General features: G+C 35.7%; 4 protein-coding genes and 3 pseudogenes across 8 annotated transcripts; 6 read left to right on the top strand and 1 right to left on the bottom strand.

Annotated features, from left to right (window-relative positions):
- Positions 1 to 1134: 1134 nt before the first annotated feature.
- On the top strand, positions 1135 to 3234 carry LOC104754649 (uncharacterized). Its single transcript, XM_010476877.3, has 5 exons — positions 1135 to 1693; positions 1811 to 1935; positions 2541 to 2632; positions 2738 to 2824; positions 2932 to 3234. The coding sequence occupies exons 1-5, from the start codon at positions 1344 to 1346 to the stop codon at positions 3037 to 3039; spliced, it is 762 nt and encodes a 253-aa protein (XP_010475179.2). The 5' UTR covers positions 1135 to 1343; the 3' UTR covers positions 3040 to 3234.
- Positions 3235 to 3346: 112 nt separating this feature from the next.
- On the bottom strand, positions 3347 to 5528 carry LOC104759077 (receptor-like protein 54). The gene has a single exon (XM_010482046.3). The coding sequence runs from the start codon at positions 5381 to 5383 to the stop codon at positions 3476 to 3478; it is 1908 nt and encodes a 635-aa protein (XP_010480348.3). The 5' UTR covers positions 5384 to 5528; the 3' UTR covers positions 3347 to 3475.
- Positions 5529 to 5885: 357 nt separating this feature from the next.
- On the top strand, positions 5886 to 7955 carry LOC147923244 (receptor like protein 23-like; annotated as a pseudogene). The gene is made up of 2 exons (XR_015585699.1): positions 5886 to 6286; positions 6605 to 7955. The product of XR_015585699.1 is annotated as a receptor like protein 23-like (transcript).
- A 15-nt stretch (positions 7956 to 7970) lies between these two features.
- On the top strand, positions 7971 to 10316 carry LOC104754648 (general transcription factor IIH subunit 2). Of its 2 annotated transcripts, none has more exons than XM_010476876.3 (4): positions 7971 to 8434; positions 8838 to 9299; positions 9399 to 9777; positions 9922 to 10316. In XM_010476876.3, exons 1-4 carry the CDS (start codon positions 8159 to 8161, stop codon positions 10068 to 10070), a joined length of 1266 nt encoding a protein of 421 aa, XP_010475178.1. In that variant the 5' UTR covers positions 7971 to 8158; the 3' UTR covers positions 10071 to 10316. The 2 variants fall into 2 exon arrangements, with proteins under 2 accessions (XP_010475178.1, XP_087349934.1); XM_087493808.1 differs by having other exon boundaries at positions 8128 to 8434; positions 8842 to 9299.
- A 6891-nt stretch (positions 10317 to 17207) lies between these two features.
- LOC104759076 (uncharacterized) lies at positions 17208 to 18160 on the top strand. 2 transcript variants are annotated; one of them, XM_087493860.1, is made up of 3 exons: positions 17208 to 17541; positions 17644 to 17737; positions 17816 to 18160. In XM_087493860.1, the coding sequence occupies exons 1-3, from the start codon at positions 17231 to 17233 to the stop codon at positions 17906 to 17908; spliced, it is 498 nt and encodes a 165-aa protein (XP_087349986.1). In that variant the 5' UTR covers positions 17208 to 17230; the 3' UTR covers positions 17909 to 18160. The 2 variants fall into 2 exon arrangements, with proteins under 2 accessions (XP_087349986.1, XP_087349987.1); XM_087493861.1 differs by having other exon boundaries at positions 17226 to 17541; positions 17647 to 17737.
- Positions 18161 to 18558: 398 nt separating this feature from the next.
- Positions 18559 to 21074, top strand: LOC104759075 (receptor like protein 27 pseudogene; annotated as a pseudogene).
- A 316-nt stretch (positions 21075 to 21390) lies between these two features.
- LOC104754647 (clathrin coat assembly protein AP180 pseudogene) lies at positions 21391 to 23804 on the top strand (annotated as a pseudogene). The gene has a single exon (XR_015585698.1). The product of XR_015585698.1 is annotated as a clathrin coat assembly protein AP180 pseudogene (transcript).
- The last annotated feature ends 1313 nt before the right edge of the window (positions 23805 to 25117 follow it).

The raw sequence follows: 25117 nt of genomic DNA, 5'->3' as shown, positions 1-25117 counted from the left end.
CGTAGTTATAGTACATACATATTTACTCTTTAGTTCTTCTTCTTTATGTATTTGAAATCGAGGGAACAAATGATGTAGTAATGGTTTTGTTTGATCGAGTTTGGCGGAAAACGTAGTTAATTTTGTTGTTGACCAAAAATATTAATATTATTACTAGTCTACTTAATTATTTCATTATTGAGAAAGACAAACGACGACGTTTCGTTTGCGCTAAGCCACAAAACTCGGAAGCCTTGTCTGGCTCTCTCGCTGTCGCCGACTACTCTGCCCTCTGTTAAATTGGTTGCTCTTGATGGGGTTTACGAACGTCCGATCGAAAGTTTGGGTTCTGCGATGGTTGATTGCGGATTCAACGAACGTCCAACGAAAGTTTGGAATTGACGTTTAGGGTTTAGGTATGAATAAATGGGGAATAGGATGGTGCAGAGAAGAAATGCGTGAAAGAGGAATAGAATTAGATATACATGTGTATACTACAACTCTTATAAGTTGGAATTGCAGAAAGGGGAATGTCAAAAGACCGTTTTTGTTGTTTGATGAATTTGATAGGAAAAGGGTCTTTCACTGAGTAGTCACACTTATGGGTACGTGGAGTTAACATAACTCAGGTGGTGTTCAATACTTTGATTATTATGGTTACTGCAGAAAAGGGAGGATTGATAATGCAGAAAAGGGAGGATTGATGATGCATTAAGGGATTTATGATGTGATGGAGAAGAAAAGGGTTTCAAGATGCTTGCTTTTACTTATAACACGGTTGGTAGTCGTTTAAGTAAATTGAAACGATATGGTGAGGCAAAGCAGTGGTTATTCACGATGATTGATAGAGGTTTCAAGCCTAACACGGTTAGTTTTACTAATTTGATAAATATTTACTGCAAAGAAGGGAACTTGAAAGAGGCAAAGAAGCTGTTTGAAGTGATAGGCGTCGAGGGAGAAGAACAACCTTATGTTGTCACTTACTTACTATGTGATGATCAATGGGTACCGCAAAGCAAGAGAAAGTAAAGGAAGCTCGGAAACTAAGAACCGTTGCTTTGGGGGACTGTGGCCATTGATTTCAACTTGTTAAGAAAGTAAAGTTTGTCTTTTTTCTTCAACCTCTGGTTAAAAAGTCAAAAACAGCTTCTCTCCAAGAAAGTGGAACATATCCAATCCATCTTCTTCCTTCTACAACCCCTTGATCTCCAAGGTTGGGAAATCGTTTTTTTAATCCTTAGTTCATTTACTTTTGATTAAAAAATCATATCTTTATATGAATTTATGTGACCGATGAGGATAATATATGTATAAATAGAAAGCCACGAGACTAATCAAACAACGAAACAACAAACAGAAATAAAATGAGTTTTCTTGCAGCAGGGAGACTCGCGGGAAAAGAAGCTGCCTACTTTTTCCAGGAATCCAAACACGCCGTTAATCGCATCGCCGAGAAATCTCCGTCCAACGGCAAAAAGCTTCCATCTTTTCCGGCGGATCCACCGGAAATTCAGCCTGACGTCCTTCCGGAGATTCTACGCCATTCTCTTCCTTCTAGAATCTATGGCCCTCCTCCTGATCCTTCGTCTCTCTCCCAATTCTCCAAATGGGCTCTTGAGTCAGACCCAAACGCAGCCGTTTCTATTTCCTCTGACGTCTTGAATCCTCTCAGAGGTTATGTGTCTCTGCCTCAGGTCACATTCGGACGCAGAAGGTACTAAACTTGATCGAAACTAGGGTTTTATACTCTGTTTCACTCGGGGATTTCGAAATTCTCAATTTTTAAAAATGAAACTATTGTTGTTGATAAATTGGGTTGATTTGATTGCAGATGGGAGTTGCCGGAATCTGAGAATTCGTTTTTGGCGTCAACAGCTAATGAATTGAGGAGAGACAGATATGGCACTCCTGTAAATCCTGAAAAATTGAAAGCTGCTGGTGAAGGACTTCAACACAGTATGTTCACTTCTCCTCTTTCTTTACCTGGAAACCCATTCATGTTGAACTTTGGACTCTAGAGTTATCTACAGAGTAACATGGCTCGATCTGGATTGTTTGCTAGAGACAGAGAGATTGGAATATCTACGTGTTCTGTGTATACTTCCCAAACTTGTCTATCTTACCCTGTTAGGGACTGAGATTGCATTAATACTGATGAGGTTCCAGCTTACTTTAGAGAAATTTTGTTTTGTATGGTTATGAAAGTCTAAATTATCCGTGGCTTAGGGTTAATGAGTGTGTAATGTAACAACTGCTTTCTGGGGGGTCTGTTTTTGACTCCATGACAAATAATCTAAGAATTTCTCTTACAGCCAAACTTACATCTGAGTCATCTGACAATTCTTGGTTAATAGGTTTAGCAGTCTGAAGTATCTCCCTGTACTGGTAGTATCTATCATGTGGTTGTTTTATATAAAGTGGGCCTTCAGTCTAGAATAGCAGAAACTGCCACTGAACAACGGGATTGAGATGTTTGTCTTTTGTCGTTCCTGATGTCGTAAATGAAGTGTTTGAAAATTTTGCCTAATGTCGAGTGCTCCATTTATTTCTGGTTTCTGCAGTAGGAAAAGCATTTGCAGCCGCTACTATTATCATCTTTGGCTCAGCCACTTTGGTCTTTGGAACGGCAGCCTCGAAACTAGACATGCGCAATGTAAGATTGCATGTCTCTTATGTTTTTACATTTGTAAGCTCGCTTGACTGATCTTGAATGCCATTTTCTTCTAACTTGGTTTACTGTGTGATTTTCTTTTGTTAGGCGGATGACATAAGATTGAAAGGCAGAGATCTTTTTCAGCCAAAACTGGAGTCTGTGAAGGAACAAGTAGAGCCCCTAAGAACTTGGGTATGATGTCAAACAAAAAACAAAATTTGATTGCTTAGTTACAAAGGAATTGGGTCAGAATGATTTCTACGATTGTTAATGCTAACCAAAAGACAATAAATATACAGGCGGGTAACATGTCGAAGAAGTGGCATATTGAGAATGACGGTGGTAGCACTATGAAGGAGAAACCAATCTTGAAGGAGCTTTCGAAAATTCTGGGACCCAAATCTTAAAAGGCTAAGACTTTGGATAACGTGTTACTATATGGATTGAGAAAGCCAAAAAGGGATATATGTGTGTGTGTGTAAGATGGAATAAGATCTTAGGTGAATTATCAGATTGTGCTGTAAGACGTTTTGATGTTGATATACAAATGATGTATGGAGTGTTTAAGCTTTGTATATAGAGAAAGTTTCAATGTTTGTCTAGTTTTAGTTTCACTGATTTGGAAAATCCCCTTGCCTTGCCACTAAGCTTTATTGTCAAGATATATACTACGTTAGGCAATGTTGAAGGAGAGATCTTAGAGACATGACCAAGTAAAACAGAACAAACCTTAGGATTATGAAAGTATACATAGCATGAGATAATTGCACCACAATCACGAATGTGTTTATCAAAACATAGGAATCTATAATACAAAGGATCCTTTTACACAAATGTTTCCTGTCAAAGGCGAAACAACTTAAAGAACAACACTGGTTTGTACAAAGATATCATTTGTCCGATCGCTACCCCAAACAAGACTCCGGGGGCATACCCTATTGCTGCTGCTTTCCAGTTCAACACTTGTTTCCGCGGCTCTGAGTGTTGCGTCAGTGTTTTTGTTGGTGGTACTCTTTCTCCGAAGCAATCTTTATGAAGAGGAAGACCACAAAGATCAACGTTCCCTTCAAAGGAAGATTTACTTTGCCCTCCAATCTGTGTACTCTGTGGTATATGGCCTGTGAGTCTGTTATGAGATATGTTAATGTATTCCAAGAACGTGAGGGTTGCTAGCTCTTGAGGTATTCTCCCTGAGAGTTGGTTTCGCGATAGGTCTAGTGACTCAAGGTTGATGAGCTTCCCCAAAGACGATGGGATATAACCTGTGAAACTGTTGTTGGATAAGTCAACTACAATGAGAGACTTCAAGAGACCTATTGATTCAGGAATCTGTCCTTCAAGTCTGTTTCCAGAGAAATCAATGGCTCCAAAAGTTCTTAAGATTTTCTCCAGCTTTATGTGGAGTCCTTTGTTAGCCACATACATGGATGGTTGAAACCCAAGTGAGTAAGAATCTCCCATGTACTCTGGTTGCCGTTGATGATCTTGAGGGATGTTCACCAAGGATGCATTCCAGTTCACAAAGTAGTCCGGTGGTAGACTTCCGGTAAAACTGTTACGCGATATGTCAATTATGTGCAGCTTTGGAAACAATAGAGGATTTGGTGGAGAAGATATAGGACCATAGAATCTGTTTGTTCGTAAGATAATGACTTGCAGATTCGGTAGAGCCTTCAGCCAAAACGGAAAAGTATCTGTGATTCTATTGCTCTCCACATTTAGAACCTCGAGGTTAGTGCAATTTAGAAGAGATCTTGTAAGCTTTCCACTTATATGATTATGGCCAACATCAAGTGTCTTTAGCGAGTTGCTTCTGTAGAATATGTCTGGAAGTCTTTCAAGGTTGTTGTCACGGAGATTCAACACTGTTAGTGACTTACTGGTCAAGCATCTTGGAACTGAACCACTGAAATTGTTGTTTGATAAATCAAGGAATGACAGGTTCCTTGGATTGCACAACGAACGAGGAATATCTCCAGTGAATTCATTATTTGATGCAACCATGTACCTCATGGTTGGTGGAGTCACAGGAAAAGATCTTTGAAAGGCGTTTGAATTCAAATATAAGTAGACAAGTGATGAATTAAGGAACACTTCCGGAGGACCCTCAAAACTATTGAAGGAGTTGTGGGAGAGAATCATTGCGTTCAAAGACGGTAGATTCCATAACCATTCAGGCACTTTTCCTATAAATCTATTGTTTGAAAGGTCTAAAGAATAAAGTTTGGTTAAATTGTATAAGAGGGGAAAACTACTGTTGAACTTGTTAAATGAAAGGTCGAGGTGGGTTAGGTGGCTTAGGTTATTGATTGAGGATGGAACATTACCGACTAAGCCACTAGATTTAAGATTCAAGAACTTTAAGCTGGTGAGTCTGGCAAACTCGGTGGGGAATAAAGACGGGTTAAAGTTGTTGTAAGAGAGGTCGAGATACCTGAGGTGGTGGAATCTGAACAGGCTACTATTAGCCTCTAGAGGGCCAGTGAGACATGCACCACGTAGGTCTAGACTCGTCACTACACCGGTCTCGTTATCAAATTCAACTCCATCAAAATAGATAGCATCAATGATCCAAGAATTTGTCACTGAAATGCAGGAGGATCGAGTCTCATTCTTAAAAGCTAGAAGTGTCTCAACTTGGTCGACACGGCGGTAAGGCAGAGAAACAAGAGTGGTTACCGAAAAGCTCAAAACAAAAACACAACATAAGAAACACGAGATGGAGAAAACATGAAAACACAGTGCCATCATGGAAAGAATAAAGACTTGCAAATAAAGGAAGAGTACTGAAGAATAAATGCCTATATCTGAATAGGTTTTTGCTGCCTAATAATATATAACCATAGTACTAGAGGATCTAATTTGATACAACTTGACTTGGAAAACGAAGGAGTCTTTCATTATGTATCAACGGTCCACATGATAATTATTAATTAGAGTATTAGACGTGACTCTTACGTCCATTGTGTGTGAACACACATTGTATCATTCAATGATACTGATTTGGGCTCCAATTCCACCTTTCATACGGCTTGACTTGAAAAATGTGGAAGTCTTCTTTTTCATAAAGTTCTTTGATACAGAGGATACGATATGAGAAACAAGATCATGCTAATATGGTAAGGTCCAAAAACAAAAAACATCGTAAGGTCCTAGTCTATGTGGAATAAATATGTGGTCAATACAGAATAGAAGACTTCCCAAATTTCCAAGTCATGCTGTATAATTGGTCTTTACCATGGTTATAGATTATTATAGACGGCAAACCACTCATCCATGTATAGACATATTTTCATTATATCTTCCTTAATTTGCAAATCATTTTTTTGCCATGATGGCTTTACAAGTGTGTGTTTACTCCACCTTTCGTAATTTCTTTTGTTGTGTCTTTGCTTTGAGCTTCTTGGTCACTACTCTTGTTTGTCTATCTGATACTCATCCCAACCAAATTGGGAGCCTAATGGCTTTCAAAAATGAGTTTAATCTGTTATGTAACAATTCAATAACAAACTCTTGGACGAATGATGCTATCTCCTTTGATGGGGTTTCGTTTGATGAAGAGACGGGTGCGGTGACAGAGCTAAAACTACGGGGTGCGTGTCTCTATGGCACTCTTGATGCTAACAGTAGCATTTTCAGCTTACACCAGCTCAGGTATCTGGATCTTTCTTACAACAACTTTTCCTCTTCATTTCCCTCTGAGTTGGGCAGACTCACCAACTTAGAGTTCTTGGATCTTCACCAAAATGGGTTCACCGGTGAATTTTCATCCTCAGTCTGTAACCTAAGTCGGCTAACCTACTTGGACCTTGCAAATAACAAGTTCACCAGTAGATTTCCCCATGTATACAACTTGGCCAAGCTTTCCTCTTTAGACCTTTCTAACAATAGATTCGAAGGGAAAGTACCTGAGTGGTTATGGAATTTGCCGTCTTTGACTTTAATGAGTCTCTCTAACAACTCCTTCGACAGTTTTGAAGGTTCTCCAGAAGCGCCTCTTAACTCGTCACTTGTCTATTTATCTTTGCGTTCAAACGCCTTTGGAGGATCGTTTCCTATGATTCCACCATCCTTGAGGTACATTAGTGCAGCAAATAACAATTTCACAGGAGAGGTACGTACCTCTTTCATTGTGCAATCCAAGGAAGCTGCTAATCATTGATCTATCAAACAACAGTTTTAGTGGTTCAGTTCCAAGATGTTTGAGTGAATTTCCGCTAACAACGTTGTATCTACGTCACAACAACCTTAGAAGACTTCCTGACACATTCTCCAGCAGCTCACTGAAAACGCTTGACGTTAGCTACAATCAAATAAGAGGGAAGCTCCCAAGGTCGTCTCTTGCAAATTGCACAAGCCTAGAGATACTAAACTTGCAAAGCAATCACATCGATGACACATTTCCCTTTCTGGATGGCAGCTTTACCAAGTCTGCACGTCATTGTCCTACGATCAAATAGATTCCATGGTCCAATCTATTCTCCTCAATCGTTTCCAGAGCTGCTGATAATTGACATATCGAGTAACAAATTTGACGGGAGCCTGCCACCAAATTATTTTGTGAATTGGAGTACACCGTTGATCAACATCTCCGAAGATGTGCAACTGTACACCCAAGATTCTCTCTCGCGTGGGTTTCTAAATTTTGAAGGAAATTTTGATCAAGGAAGAAGCCTAGAACAGCTTAGGTCTTTCACAGCCATTGATTTCTCGGGAAACAGACTTGGAGGACAGATCCCAGAATCCATAGGTCTCTTAATTAAAGTCACTAACTGTGTTGAATTTATCAAACAACGATTTCGCAGGTCAGATTCCATCGTCCATGGCCAAACTCAGAGAGCTGGAGTCACTCGACTTGTCACGAAACCAACTCTCTGGGAACATTCCACAGGAGCTAAGCGTACTCTCGTACTTGGCATACCTTAATACGTATTTCATATAACAAACTAACGGGACAAATACCACATGGTGTAAATTTCATGACGCAACCTAACTCTTCCTATGAAGGGAATATCAATCTTTGTGGTCCTCCTCTTGCGAAAAATTGCTCAGAGAAAAACGGAGCACCATCACCACATACTCAACAACAACAACTAAAGCCGCCAAAGCAAGAACATAACTTGAACTCGAAAGCCACAACGATAGGCTATGGGTCTACCCTGATCCTGATGATGATATTTGGACTGGGAATCAGACTTGTTGTTAGGACTTAGGATAAATTGTGTACTGCATTCCCTGTATTATAGATGCTTTGTGTGTACGATGATCACTTTTGTACTTTCTTTCATGCTTCTCAATGAATAATAATATTTGATTACAAGGATAATATATGTAATGTATAATATACACTCTGTTCCACAAGAGGTTAAATAGACACAATTGAAAGTTTCAGTTGAAATTGTAAACTTTATTAATAAGAAAGGAGTTCTTATGTAATTTATTTATTTCAGTTTGAGTTCTCTTCTTCTTTTTGCATAATTTAGGTTTCTTTGGCTGTGAGAGAGAGAGGTTTTAATTAATTAAAGGATGAGTAATCAAAGAAAGAGGTTAACCGGAGAAAGAGAAGACGAAGACGACGAAGATGCGGAAGGTATCGGCGAGTGGGAAAGAGCTTATGTTGATGACAGATCCTGGGAGGAGTTGCAAGAAGACGAGTCTGGACTTTTACGGCCGATTGATAACAGCGCTATTTACCATGCTCAGTATCGTCGCCGTCTCCGCATGCTCTCCGCCGCTGCTGCTGGTACTCGTATCCAAAAGGGACTTATTCGCTATCTCTACATCGTCATTGACTTCTCCCGGGTAAATATTTCTATGCAATTTTTTTGGTTCTAGGGTCTATGGAATTGAGTTGCTGATTCTGTGAATTTTGAAGATTCAATGCTATATCCTTTGAGTTGATTAGCGAGTTGTGCATATGTTACTTCCATTAGACTTATAGAGATGAGAAACTAGTGCACTTTTAGTTTGGAATCGTTGGTTCAGTTTAGGAGATCTCTGCTCTTTAGTCTTCTCAATAGTTTCTATAGTTCGTTCTGTATTGTTTGCAATGGTTAATTTTGCTCTAAGTGGGGGGGTTTGGATCATATGGATGTGATTCTTATTCAGAGTCTTTATTGATGGCAAACATTATGATTTGGGTTCAAATTTATACTGTTTCAAGATATGCAAAGTCTTACACTTTGGACTGTATTCTCGTGTCTAGGCAGCTGCGGAAATGGATTTCAGACCAAGCCGGATAGCTGTAATGGCAAAGCATGTTGAAGCTTTCATTAGAGAGTTCTTTGACCAGAATCCTCTGAGTCAAATCGGTTTAGTGTCTATCAAAAATGGAGTTGCGCATACTTTGACAGATCTTGGTGGTAGTCCTGAGACTCACATAAAAGCCTTGATGGGGAAGTTGGAAGCCTTGGGTGACTCCTCTTTGCAGAACGCCCTGGAACTTGTGAATGAGCATCTCAGCCAGGTTCCTTCTTATGGTCATCGCGAGGTTCTGATATTGTACTCAGCTTTATGCACTTGTGATCCTGGCGATATCATGGAGACTATTCAAAAATGCAAGAAGTCCAAATTAAGATGTTCTGTTATTGGGCTTTCTGCAGAGATGTTCATATGTAAACACCTCTGCCAGGAAACTGGCGGATTGTATTCCGTTGCAGTAGATGAGGTGAGTTTAGCTACCTTCTACTTCCACCTGTATCTTTGTAACATCTTTTTGTTTGTTTGCATAACAGTGTGTGTGTGTGTAATTGTCTTTTTCACGCAGGTGCACCTAAAGGATCTTCTACTCGAACATGCCCCTCCACCTCCGGCAATAGCAGAATTTGCAATTGCAAATTTGATCAAGATGGGTTTCCCACAAAGAGCTGCCGAGGGTTCAATGGCAATCTGTTCATGTCATAAGGAAGTCAAGATTGGAGCTGGTTATATGTGCCCGAGATGCAAAGCTAGGGTGTGTGACCTACCTACAGAATGCACTATCTGCGGTCTTACACTTGTCTCATCGCCACATTTAGCCAGATCATACCATCATCTCTTCCCAATAGCTCCATTTGATGAGGTGCCTGCTTTTTCAAGTCTGAATGATTCTCGGAGAACATTGGGAAAGAGTTGTTTTGGCTGTCAACAGAGCCTAATCGGTACAGGTAAATACTTGAACATCAGTTTATGTAGTCTTCATACATGTTTCTTAATACTAATAAGTAATAACCATTGGTCAGTAAACCCGTAATTGGACTTGTCTATGTTCCACATTGTATCAACTGAATATAAAGGCTCATTTTGTGCAGGGAATAAGCCCGGGCCATGCGTAACATGTCGTAAATGCAAGCACTATTTCTGTCTGGACTGCGACATATACATCCACGAGAGCTTACACAATTGTCCTGGCTGTGAGAGTATACACCGTCCCAAATCAGTCTCCTTGATGGAAGAATGAGAGAATCTGGGGTTCACACTTGCATATGCTGAATTAGGAGTACAAATGTATTTCAGCATACTTCTATTTCAAAAAGAATGAGAGAGTGACAGAATCAGTCTAACACCACAAAAGAATAGATAATTATGTAGTGAAATCGTGGGATTAGTAGTTTAGGGTTTTATTTATTTAATTTGTTTTCAGTCCAAAAAATATGATTTTGATATTTTTAAAAAGAATTAATGATAAATTTCTGGCTTTAATGTTTTGCTAAATCCAATTTAGATAAATTTGAGTAAATAATAAATTGTTTTGCTAAATTTGAGTAAATGATAAATTAGATTAGAATTTTTAGGTAAATGATAAATTGTTCTTGTGACTATGTAACATCATACATTATGACTATGTAACATTTACAAACGGAATAGTTCTACAATATTTTATATATTCCTATTTCTACTACTAAAATGATCAAATTGAATTATTTATTCTTTTGTGTTGTTCATTATAATAACATTTGAGAGGAAGCAAATCAATTGTGATATGGTATGTAATTAGTTCATCTAGGCCTGGGCATAAAAACCATACCCGAATACTTAACCTGGAACCCGACCCGAAAAACCGGATTCGGGTTGGGTACGGGTTTGCCTATAAAACTTTATTGGGTTCTATTTTCTAATACCCGTGGGTTCGGGTTAGAGTCGGGTAATACCCGATACCCGTTTGGGTACCCACTAAACTCGAACATATAAACATATTTATAATATTTACCATTAATATAATGCAATTATCCCAAAATTATGATTATGATTTTGAATATTTCATTTAGTTTTATACCTAAATATCAAAAATATTCAAAATATCTAAAATATGTTGTCACATAAGTCAAAATTTAACTAAATTTATTTAATTTTAATAATATTTTTTCGGGTACCCGGTATTTCGGGTACTAATCGGGTTCTAAAATTTGTAACCCAAACCGACCCGAACCCGATAGTACCCAAACCGAACTGAACCCATATATCTAAAAATACCCAATGGGTTCTATTTTTCTAAACCCGTTTACCCGAACCCGAATGGGTTACCTGAATGCCATCGATCTAAAACAAACCAAATAAAATATCTGGAATTACATATTTTAGCAGCTAAAAAAAATCTTAAAAAATTAACTAGACATTAATCAGTGGTTCCAAATTTAACTACGCCTATATATTTTATTTATGTTCTATACTCTTTTCATAGGAAACAAAACAAGACCTATCATATGTGGTCTGTTAGTACCCGAATTAATGTAATAGTAAATGAAAATCAGAAACCAAACCTTTAATCATTAATAATAAAATAGAATAATCTTTTTGACAAAATAAATAGTACCAGCAATAAAAAGACGGATATGATAAGGCATGAAATCCGGGATTTTACATATTTTCTCCTAATTACAAAAGATGATTCTGTACAATTTTTTCTCTTGTCATATGGAATCATCAATTAATGCAAAAGATATTAATTTTTAGAATTATTAAATGAAAATCTAATTCTCATAGTTATCTCTATATTTTTTGAAGTTTCTCCTCTCATTAGTAAACTAGAAGTTATAATTATCAATTTTTTGTTAATTTTAGTTTGATGGAAGCAGAATCCGCAAATCTATTACCTCCAGAAAATTTGTAAAACATTTTTTTTGTATACTCATCATTATATTAAGTTCGTATGATCCAAAATATAATTATATAAAGATCATTATAATGTTTATTTAATTCAAAATTTTGTAATTTAATGATTCTCTATATAAAAAAACAATTGGATATCTCATTTCCAAAATTTTATTACAAAGAGAAAATCATTAGAATTTAACATAGCAAGATAGTTTAAATTAAGGTAAATATAAAAGAGATTAAAAAATAAATTAATCTTTGAGATTTTTTATTGCATTACATATGGTTTTATAGGATATATATTTAGTTGATACTAAAAAAATAATCTTGAAATTTAATTATTAAATATTTTAGGTAAATTTTGAATGTCATAGTAAATTTTTATTTTTATCATTAACAATCTTTTTAAATAAGTGGTATATTTTGATATTGTATGATTTGAATAAATAAAGTGTAGTATTGATATTTAGGAAATTTGTTTGTTATATATTTATTTAAGGAAAATTCCAAAAATACTTATTTTTCAATTCCACTTGTCAGAACTACCATTTTAAAAAATTATTAAAAAAATTTCTCAGAAAATTCAACGGTTACATAAATTAAATAACTAATACAAGCACATATTACCTAATTAATAAAGAAGACCGTATCATATTCAGTGGTTTGTTTAGTACTACAAAGTCGCAGCTACATCCCCAAATATCTCTATCCGTTTGTTAGATATGTTATTTACATCTAGGATTTTTTTTTGTTATATGTGTATTTTTACGGAGAATTCAAAAATACATAAACTAATACAACAATCAGTGCATTACCTAGTTAATCCTACTATATTAATTAAAAAGTACAAATATGAAACTAAACTTATAAAGTATAAAAAATTGCATTGTCATGTCATGGGTCTTAAAGTAAATGTTTAATATTTCAGTAAGGGTAAAAATATAATTTTAATATTGGATAATAAATCTTTTAAATAATTATTATTTTTCAGAAAAAAAAAATATCTCTCTAATTAATTATTTACAAAAATTACTAATTAATTTTAAAAAATTGTAAACCAATCAGAGTCTAAAAACTATGTTTTTATATCTAAGTATACAATATTGTTATTTTTAATAATTATATTTACAAGATTTTGTTAAAATTTTAATTTATGATTCTCCTATTATCTTTATTTTATTTTATTCACAAACTGTTTTGAATTATCATATTAATACATATGATTAATAAGTATGTAAATTTTTCTACGTTTGTTGTAATTTGAATTTTAAAAAACAAAGATATACTACTCAATTTATGAAAAAATATGTTTTAATGTTCCACATCGGCAGATTCGTAAAACTAAAATTATGCAGTTGATAAATTTTATTTGCTCACCATTTAAATATTATAATGTAATAATAATGTAATAATGTGAATACAACAAACAAATACTATAAAACTGTAATATACATCAAACAAATTAAAATACTATAATATTCTAACATAATTAGAATTCAAAAATATATTTGTAGATTTACCAAACAATTGCAATATTAAAGTAAATATTTTTTCAAACATAATAATTTTTTTAAACAAATATAATAATAATTTTTATTATCCCCTTTATAATAAAAGGGAAGTACACAACATTGTTTTGGTAGACTTTATAATTTTAATAAATGGTTATAAATGGTTACAAATAGGTTATACATAGATTATAGATTAATCCTCTTTTTAATAAAAGGGAAGTACACAACATAGTTTTTGTAGACTTTATATTTTTAATAAATGGTTACAAATGGTTACAAATAGGTTATAGATAGGTTATAGATTAATCCATATATTAATATTAATTGGTTACACCTAAATATTAGGGATATTCCAAATTGATAATTGATATATTAATGGTAACAAATAAATTCATGGATATTCCAAACTGTATTTTCGGAAGATTTTAGTCCTATATCACGTTGTTTTCAAAGATTTTTAAACACATTATTACAAATTTATTTTCTACAGATTTTATCGATAGACCACAACGTTTAACCAAAGATAGATTACGAAATTGATAGATTGATTGGTTACAAGTTAAATAGTGGGTTACAAGATAGATTACAAAATAAAATTTAACCAGTGTTATAACACGGGTAGTTATCTAGAATCCTCTTTTTAATAAAAGGGAAGTACACAACATAGTTTTTGTAGACTTTATATTTTTAATAAATGGTTACAAATGGTTACAAATAGGTTATAGATAGGTTATAGATTAATCCATATATTAATATTAATTGGTTACACCTAAATATTAGGGATATTCCAAATTGATAATTGATATATTAATGGTAACAAATAAATTCATGGATATTCCAAACTGTATTTTCGGAAGATTTTAGTCCCATATCACGTTGTTTTCAAAGATTTTTAAACACATTATTACAAATTTATTTTCTACAGATTTTATCGATAGACCACAACGTTTAACCAAAGATAGATTACGAAATTGATAGATTGATTGGTTACAAGTTAAATAGTGGGTTACAAGATAGATTACAAAATAAAATTTAACCAGTGTTATAACACGGGTACTTATCTAGAAACATTAACAATATAAAACTTACAAAATAGGTGTCTTTTTTCAAGCCTTCATATTTAGCATGTGATTTTATTGCATAATGTTTTAGCCAAATTTTTTTTAAAAACAATCACATAAATTTTATTTTATATAAAAATTACAATATAAATAAAATGAATTTCAACCCGTGCTCTAGCACGGGTCTTAATCTAGTCCATATATTAATTGGTTACAAGTTGATAGTTTATATATTAATGGTAACAAATAAAACTTTAATTGTAACTGAAAATATTAAACGGGATATTCCAAATTGATAGTTCATGGATATTCCAAACTTTATTTTCGGAAGATCATGTTGTTTCCAAATATCTATAATCACAATATTACCAATTTATTTTCTTGAGATTTTATTGATAGACCACAACGTTAACCAAGTTATTAAAGGAGATAAAAATATACTCTCAATCATAAAAAGAAAGTACGCAATTTTTTTTTGTATAATAAAACGAAAGTACACAAACTTTTTTTGTAGAATATATAATTTTTATAAGTTGGTTACAAAATAGATAATATATTAAATATAGGTTGGTTACAAAAAAAAAGTTATAGATAAAACTCGTGGGCTATATGAAATTACGAATACACTTAAGAATATCTCAAAGAATCCTCTTAAAAATAATATTCCAATGATTTATACAATTTCCAAAAAAATCTTGATTATTCCATATATTGTTACACCGTTAGGCATAAAAATATACTGTTAGACGTAAAAAGGAATAAAATATTGGCAATTAGTCACACTTAATCGTGATTTCCGAGATTTTATTGTGGATTTCAAAATAAAATCTGACCTAACACCCTTCCAAGCTTTTAATATAAATCGATGTCTTTAAAACCGGACTGGAAAGTGAACCGGAAGTTTTTTGGGTCATTGGGTCAACAAGTCGGACCGATTTGAATTACGGGGTAATTAGTTTATTAGTTTGATTATATTTTATGAATATAACATCTACTTTTCTATAAGTATATGAACAAAATATACATAGTTAAGTACTAAACAACTAAAATTAAACTTTTAAATGATTAGATAAAATAACTAACTGATTTTTTTTATAAATAACAACATTTATTTTTAATTTGGTTTGAGTTTAAAGTGTGACGAAAATAAAATATTTTAATTTGAGACCGGCAACCCGGTCCGATCCACCGGTTCATGGATTTTTAGCGGGTTTTATTTGTTAGGTTTTTAAAGGTTACCCGGACCAAAATACTTATCGGGTTGTGGTTGGATCGAACCGACCGACCGGTGCGGTCATGGTTAAAAAACATTGATATAAATCATTCAGATCTCTATTCACCAAAATACATCTCTCATATTCATACAAACAAAAAAATAATAATAATAACCATCGTTTCTCAGTTTACAATGCTAAACTGTCTTATAAATTATATTTTATTTTGAAATTATATACAGATAAAATAAATTTCAACCCATGCTCTAGCATAGGTCCAACTCTAGTCCCCTTTTTTAATAAAAGGGAAGTACATGACTTATTTTTGATAGACCATATAATAGTTATATAGGTCATTAGTTAGTTATAGAATTGACATATTAATAATTGAAGTATAACATTTGATAATATTTTGATATTTACGGGTCTACTTTGATTACTGTTAGATCTTATATTGCTTATTTATTCAATTATTCATAATTAATTATTAATAATAGCAATAGCAATGAATCCACTTTAAACCTAATCGGAAATAATAATAGCATTTGAAGGAATAAAAGATGATGTACACAAATGAAACAAAATATTTTAACTCAAGAAATCTTCCAAGTTCGGTAACCCTAAACATAAAAACTGTGATTTTTGTTAAACTAAACAATATTTCGATCTTACCTAACAATATATATCATACTTCTATATATTGTTTAATGAAATTTAACAAATTTAAATTTCCCGACTTAAATAGGATTAACACTAGAGACCCCTTCGACAGTCAAAAATATTCAAAATTAAAAATACCATTTACACATAGTCTACACAACTTTTTATAATAGATATATGAATCCAGTCAGTACATAATTTTTTTTAGGCTATATAATAGATATATGAGTCATTAATTGGTTATAAAATTAAAACATCAATCATTTTAGTTGTATTTAAGTGTATCATTTGTATAATTCACCTTTGCGGGTTTGCTTGATAATCGAGATTCGAGATCGAAATTTATAGGGTTCGCTTGATAATCGAGATTTATAGGGTTCGCTTGGTAATCAAGATTTTTTTTTTTCAACCATTGGGTCACAACTGGCCGGCCCATTAGCCAAATTCCTACATTCGTAGGAGCCGGGACTCGATCCCGGGTGTGATGGTGCCTTCTACAAATGGATTTACCTCCTGCCACTGCACTAAGGTCACTTCATTGGTAATCAAAATTTATAGGGTTTACATAATAAACCCTTGCCATTTTAATAAATATCATATCTAAAAGTTATTATTTGTAATATCACAATTTAAAGTTATATGTACTTCTCTCCTCAGAAACATATGCATATGTTATTTACATATTCTATTATTATTCACCAATTAAAATGTAGTTAGTGTTATGATAAAATAAGATAAACTTATAATTCGGTTTAAATGTAAAATATCAAGGTTATATGATGATATTGTTTAATGCTAAAAAATATATCAAATAAAAATATTTAAATTTGTTGTATAAAATAAAATTTAACCCGTGCTATAGCACAGGTACTAATCTAGTTATATTATAATTTTGGAAAACATGTTGTCCCATCTATATTTCCTAGTAATTAAAAACAAAAGAAGACCATATCATATTCGGTGGTTTGTTACTACAAATTTGCAGCTACATCCCAAAAATCTCTCTTTGTTTGTTAGATAAGTTATTTACTAGAACCTTTTTAGTGAAATAATTGACATAATAATCTCCGTTGAAACACCATGAATGAAGATAATAATGTCACTAGCTTCTGCGAGGCAACGTCAGCGACTAAAGAAGCAGCATTTTACTTCCTCGAACGCTTTAACTGGAATCTCGAAGGCGCCATCTCTGGTTTCCTTCGTGATCCTCCACTCAAATATCCATTTCCTCAGTCACAAGCACCACGGAGGTTTAAGGCGTTGCCATATCGATCTCGAATTTCTTTCAAACGAAGGTGCTCTGCTACCTCTGCCTCGGATTCTAAGCGTAAGATGGTCCAAGATGAAATAACCATAATGAGAAGCTCTGACACCGATGCTTTGGCCACCAGGTGGGTGACTAGGTCTAGGTGATCTAATTTTCTAAACTGCCTCTATTCTATAATATTAAGGGTTTTGTGAATCAGATCTTTCATCTTGTTTTTGGATGATAGTAGAGAGCTTCATGATTCTGATGATGTATTCTATGGAGAAGAAATTGTGTCTATACCTAATCCTATAATTCAGGAGTATAAGTATAAGGAAAAGGTAATATTCTACTATTGCTTATTATTACCTTTAATCTCAATTATTTCCTTTAAATGTTTTGTATTATTATTACCTTAGGGATCATCATCAGTCACAGCTACAAAGATTTGTGAACCCACCTCCATAGAAATTGACTTGCCCTGCTCGGATCCTGATTCGGACTCTGACTAAAGCTGAATGGGACTTTTTTTTTGACATGGAAGCAGATTGATGTATGAATCCTTTCCTTTTGGTACTTTATCCATCAAACTCTACCATCTCTACTCTTAGCTTGTCCGTGCTTCCTTTTGTTCTTTCTCTTTCTCGGTTCCACTCTCGAAGGAGTTTGTAGCTACGAACTCCGTCAAAACTTTCCTTGTAAAATTATATGCTTTTGTAAAGATTTTAAATAATTTTACAAGTTGATTATCATTAAACAGTTAACAAGAATGACTAATTCAATTACCATATGTAGTCATTAGACTTGGCTACATCTGAAGTGGAGTTTAGTATCCTTTACACAAAATCATTAATGTTTGAAAAAAATATACTTTTAGTACTTTTGTGGATCCAAATAAATTACTTCACCTTCTTGACGTATAATATGGTATAAGATTATTCGCCCGTTTTGACACAATGACATGGAAAGTATTGGTTTCTAAACTAGTAGTTACGAAAGAGATGATGAAAAGTAAAACACAATTTCAATATTTTTGTGGTATTTTAGTTGGAATATATATGTGGCCGAGACGTAGTGGAAGACTTGCACAGTCAAGCAGTGTGAACAGGGCTAATTAATGTCATCGATCGTTATATATATTTGCTAGAATGGGTTAGAAAATCATGATTCGTACCAATTTCTTCTTCGAAAATCTTCCTTTATAGTTTAAAATCTGTTTCTCTCTATATATAAAATTATAAATGATGATAACTCGTTTGCATGTTTTGTTCTGTTGTGTCTTTGTCCCCATCTTCTTGATTAATACCATTGTTTCTCTCCAATTTCCTCTTCCTGAACAAATTGAGATCCTTCTGGCTTTCAAGGATGAGTTTCCATCCCCAACCTGCAACCATACGGTGCTAAACTCTTGGACCAGAAGCACTCCCCAAAATAGTACAAACTCATTTGATGGGGTTGTATTTGACAACAAGACCGGTGTAGTGACGGATCTACACCTTGATGACGCATGTCTCCGTGGCACCATCGAGCCTAATAGTAGCCTCTTTAAACTCCACCACCTCAGGTATCTCGATCTCTCTTACAACAACTTTTACCTCTCCTCTTTCCCCTCTGAGTTTGGCAGACTCGCCAACTTAGAGGTCTTGAACTTTCGCTATGTTGGCTTGGTCGGCGAAGTTCCATCATCAATTCAAAACCTAAGCCGCCTTACCGTCTTGGACCTTTCTAATAACAAGCTCCGTGGTGGTTTTCCCCTTGTGTATAATTTAACCAAGCTTTCTTTTTTAGACCTTTCCAATAATAACTTTTCGGGAACCATTCCTTCTTCTCTATTCACCATGCCTTCACTGTTAGAACTTGATTTGAGCCAAAACCATCTCAGAGACCGCCTTGAAAATCTGAATTCTTCTTCATCATCTAAGCTTAAAAGTTTATATCTTGGCAGAAACCTTTTTAGTGGTCGAATACTAGATCCCATCTCAAGATTAGTCAAGCTCACGTATTTAGACCTGTCTTTTCTCACCATACTCAACCCAATCAACATTGTTTCCTTGCCACTCAAGTCTCTAGAGTATTTGGATCTATCCGGGATTACTCTGTCAAGGATTAATACTACCACTTCAGATCATGCCTTGACAAATCTGATCGGATTGTACTTATCGAGTTGCACGCTGGTTGAGTTCCCCGAAATTTTGAAGACTCTACCAAACTTGCAGGAATTAGACATTTCCAACAATAAGCTCAAAGGAAAGGTGCCTAGGTGGTTATGGGATCTGCCTTTGACCAAAGTATCTCTGTCAAACAACTCCCTTGATGGTTTTGAAGGTTCGCGAGAGGTGGTCCTCCCTTCGTCTCTTGTAATGTTAGACTTGAGTTCAAACGCCTTTGGAGGACCTTTTCCTATTCTTCCACCAACCATTGACTTTCTGATTGCATCGAAAAATAATTTCACAGGAGACTTGCCTCTTTCATTGTGCAATCCAAGGAAGCTAACAGTCCTTGATCTATCGCACAACAGTTTCAGTGGTCCAATCCCCCAATGCTTGGGTGATATAGTTGAGGGTATCTTGAATCTCAGGCATAACAACCTCAATGGGATGCTTCCCGATATATTCTGCACAAGTGGCTCCTCACTAATTACACTTGACGTGAGCAAGAATCAAATAACAGGGAAGCTTCCAAGGTCTCTTGCAAAATGCAATAGACTAAAGCTTCTTAACGTGGAGAACAATATGATCACTGACACCTTTCCTTTCTGGTTGAAGGCTTTGCCGCTTCTGCAAGTAATTGTCCTAGGATCAAACAGATTCTATGGTTCTATATCTTCTCCACAAGATGATCCTCTACCATTCTCAAAACTGCAGATCATTTGACATATCTCGTAACAACTTCAACGGAAGCCTGCCGCCAAATTACTTTATGAATTGGAGTACCACTACATCTTTTGAAGATCATGGGCGGCGGCAGGAGAATGATCAATACATGATGATGAATGCGTTTCATGGAAGAAGACGAAACATGGATTTCTTAAAGATGCTAACCCCCTACACAGCCATTGATTTCTCTGGAAACAAACTTGGAGGACAGATTCCAGAATCCATAGGTCTCTTGAAGTCATTAGTTGCGTTGAATTTATCAAACAACGATTTCGCAGGTCAGATTCCGTCGTCTATGGCAAAACTCACAGAGCTGGAGTCACTAGACTTATCTCGAAACCAACTTTCCGGGAACATTCCACAAGAGTTAACGAACCTCTCCTTCTTGGCGATCCTTGACGTGTCATATAACAAACTAACGGGACAAATACCACAGGGTAGACAGTTTAATACCTTTACGGAATCCTCCTTTGAAGGGAATATCAACCTCTGTGGTCCTCCTCTTCAGAAGAGTTGCTCAGGAGCAGCACCTGACTTGAACTCGAAAGCCGCCACGATAGACTATGGGCCTACCCTGATCCTGATGATGTTGTTTGCACTAGGAATCGGACATGACGTTATTGCTGCATACATACCAACGTTGTTCATATGACCTAATGGTTTTTTGTTTACCGCCTCTTTAATTTGCAGTAAAAACTTAAGATGTTGTCATTAGGTATGTCAATGTGAGTGAAGTTTTTGTAAAGGTATAAATATGCTGTCATTGTAACATGTGAGTAATGCAAACGAAAATTGACAAACATTACACAAATATTGTATACTAGTAAAACAATGATGACTGGAATTTTTACAAGTGTTGAGACATTCTTGATTTATATCTCAATATAATAGTCTATGGTAAGAATCGTGAGTCCATATACATTTCTTAATATATTTCTCACAAACTCTTGTTAGAACAACTCATAATCTATATATATATTCATATGTGATATTGGTTTGCACGTCTCACAAGTCTCTCTCTATTAGTCAACAACTCCACGGTGTCATGTCTTCTTGAAAGGGTCCTCAGAAAGTCTCTAGCCATTTTATTCGGCCTTTCCCTCTCTATTTTTAGTAGAACAAAAACAAAATTTGAATATTTTTTTTTCTCAGAGAGAGAAAAATAAAAATTTTGAGGAAAAATCTTTCTTTTTTCCCCCCCTCAATTGAAAAAAACAAAAAAAAATTATTCTAATTTGGTTTTAACTCTGCGTGATTAATCGCTAATTCAGAGTTGATTGGGTGAAATTAAAAAAACGCGACGACGAGAACAATGCCGAGCAAGCTGAAAAAAGCGATTGGAGCGGTTAAGGATCAAACGAGCATCAGCCTCGCCAAAGTCGCAAACGGAGCAACCGGAGGCGGCGATCTCACGACTCTCGAGGTAGCCATCTTGAAAGCCACAAGCCACGACGAGGAAGTCCCTATCGACGATCGTCTCGTTTCGGAGATCCTCGGGATCATATCCTCCAAGAAATCTCACGCCGCCTCTTGCGCCGCCGCGATCGGACGCCGTATCGGTCGTACGCGGAATTGGATCGTCGCGCTCAAATCCCTAGTCCTCGTCCTCAGGATCTTCCAAGACGGTGATCCTTATTTCCCTCGCGAGGTCCTCCACGCCATGAAACGCGGCGCCAAAATCCTCAACCTCTCCAGCTTCCGCGACGATTCCAACTCGTGCCCTTGGGATTTCACAGCTTTCGTCCGCACGTTCGCGCTCTACCTCGACGAGCGTCTCGATTGCTTCCTCACCGGGAAATTACAGAGACGGTCCACGAACCGAGACCAAACCGGAAAAATCAGCACCTCAAAATCCCGGTTTAATCCTAAAACCGGAATTAAATCACACGAACCGGCGGTTCGTGATATGAAACCGGTTATGCTTCTTGACAAAATCACGTATTGGCAGAGATTACTAGACAGAGCAATCGCGACGCGGCCAACGGGAGACGCGAAAACGAACAAGCTCGTGAAAATGTCGCTTTACGCCGTCTTGCAAGAGAGTTTTGATCTCTACAGAGACATATCCGACGGTTTAGCGCTTCTGTTAGACAGTTTCTTCCATCTGCAGTACCAATCTTGCATCCATGCCTTTCAAGCTTGCGTTCGAGCTTCGAAACAGTTCGAAGAGCTTATCGGGTTCTACGATCTTTGCAAATCGAACGGTATAGGAAGAACATCGGAGTATCCTAGCATTCAGAAGATCTCGTTAGAGCTTCTTGAAACGTTGCAAGAGTTTTTAAAAGATCAGTCGTCGTTTCCTGCGAGTGCAGGGTTGTGTCCGTCTCCCAATAGTCTTCTTCCTCCGCCTCCTTCGTCTAAAGACTCTGTGGTTTCGAGCTCGCTTGATTTTGGAGATTCAACGATTGATACGTCCGAGAGGTATTCTGATTGCGGGTCGTCGTTTCGTAGTACTTCGTTGGAGGATTTGATGAGCAGGACTGAAGCAGGGACTAGTAGTCCTCCAATGTCTTGTCACTCTGAGCCTTACGGAGGAGTTAGAGATGATCCGAATGGGAATAATTTCGATACAGTTTCGACTAAATCGCTTCCGAATAACTCCTCTGTTTCTGCTTTCAATCTCACATTAGACCTATTGTCGTTGGATGACGTAAATAACACGGCAGAGGCAAATGATGTCCAAGGTAAGAAGCGCGAAGATTCAAAGGCGGAGAGTTTTGATCCATGGGAGGCGTTGATGTTGAGAGATGATCCGAGTAAGAAGATAGAAACGATTCCGGAAGAATCTTTAATCTCCGAGGATCAGAGGGATTCAGGGAATTGGTTACTTGCGTTGGAAGAAAACGCTACACAAGTGCAGGATAATAACTCGATGGCGATAGTACCGTTCGGGTTAAATGAACCGATGCCTGCCTTTCAAGACGCAATGGATCAATATAATCCATTCTTGGAAGAGCCAGTTGCACAGTTAGCTGCAGCTGGTGCAACCGGAGAACCAATGACCACGTTCAGTCCCTTGGCTATGACAGAGTTTCAACCAGAACCGACGTTTCAGGTGAACGCTCCTGAAGATTTTGAGCCGTCTTCTACACCAACGTTTAAGGCCACGGGAGTATTGCCGGTGAAGGGTGACCCATTTGCCGACCCATTCGAGAGTTTTGGGTTTGGAGACACATTTTCAGAAAATGTGGGGGTACATGAGCAATCTGTGTTGCAAGAACAGCAGTTATGGTTGCAGAACCAGAACAAGATCTTAGCCAAGCACTTCAATTGATATCATTTTTGTTTGGCTAGACAGAGAGATTGAGATGTTTCTTTGAGTTTTTTTTTTGTTAATACGTTGTAAACTGAACTCTTAACTCGATTTTTTCATAACTTAGAGAAATGTGAAATACAGAGATTGTTTGATTAAATAGATATGTGCTCGATACACTTCATTATGATCGGATTCTATCTTCATTCCTGTAAAGATCATACTTTGTGCCTTGTATATTCACTTTGAGAATTTGAATGTCAAGTAATGTTTCACCAATCGACTTAATAAGATTTACATTTGGGATTTTCGGTTCTGTTTTCTGAGTTTGAAGTCTGTACTTCTGTTGGGAATAGAAATGTAACTAGCATTTTGATAACTGTGATGTTGACATTTATGTTTATTTTTAAAATATTTTATGTACTATTCATCTTTTTATATTTTCTCTGTTATAACAACTCTTCACGTAACAGATGCATGCATCTAGTGTGTGTGTCTATGTATGTATATCTGGCAAACAAGAAATCTAGATTATATTTTTTCTTCGGGTCCGTCCGATACGCTTGTACGTGTATCGGTGGAGGATAACCGAAGATGGAAGGGAAACCAAATGAAATTAAATTAAGTAGGTCCAATAGTATGTCAAGTGGGTTTTGTGATGTCGATTACATGAGATTGACCGAAGCAGTAGCTTGACCCCAACGCCACGAGGGAGAGATCTACCAAACCAAAATCATCACAAGAGACATCGCTTTCTAAGATAGATCGCCACGAAAATTAATTTGTTTTACAAGTTATAGACCAAAACTTTTATTCCACACATTGACTAGAGTCGTCGTCTTTTTTACGATGATTAATTTGATTTTGTAAACCACACAGTGGTAAAAAGCTTCTAAAATAATAAGTAAATTTTGGATTCCACTTATTTTAGGTTTCTCATAACAAGTCTTCCTAGCTTCTTGACTTCTCTGTTTGTTGTGTTTGTACTTATGTGTAACAGTGTAAGTTTTAGTACAAATATGTTTGCAAGTCATGAATGATTGAACATATATAACACCGGCTGCTATCTTTAAGTTTCACTTCCGAGTCCAAAATATTAGTCAACATGAAATAAAAACACGTTCTTCAGTTCTTTTTGCATATTAATCAACTTTGAAATAGCAAATACCAAAGAAAATTCAAATCAATAGTTGCTAGCCAAAACCCCTATTTTGATATTAAATATTTTTCGTGGTTCCGTAAGAATGACGTACGTGGGATATGGTTGTAAGGATGTGTGAAGTAAAGTTAAGCATATACTGTATCAGTTATTTAATCCTTTTTCTTATGATAAAAATATGAATGTTAAGCACAAGAAAAGGTACCTTTCTCCAAATAGAAAGGAACCAAGGAACATTAAGTTTAACAAAATCCATCGCACTTTTGCTTTTAATAAGTCTGTAAGAATTTGAAAGAGAAGAATATATCTTAAGATTATATTTTGTGGCCAAAGAGGGAACCACGTGATCTAATCTGAACTTGCTCTCCGCATAAATGGGACAAGTTATTTCATCTGATCAGACCGGTCAAAACATATGGGCTTGCATATAGAG

The sequence above is a fragment of the Camelina sativa genome, chromosome 17 (genome assembly GCF_030686135.1).
Source record: "Camelina sativa cultivar CO46 ecotype springtype chromosome 17, ASM3068613v1".
Classification (NCBI taxonomy): Eukaryota; Viridiplantae; Streptophyta; class Magnoliopsida; order Brassicales; family Brassicaceae; genus Camelina; species Camelina sativa.
Note: the sequence above shows the minus strand (reverse complement) of the source record. Positions and strands in the feature narration are given on the sequence as shown.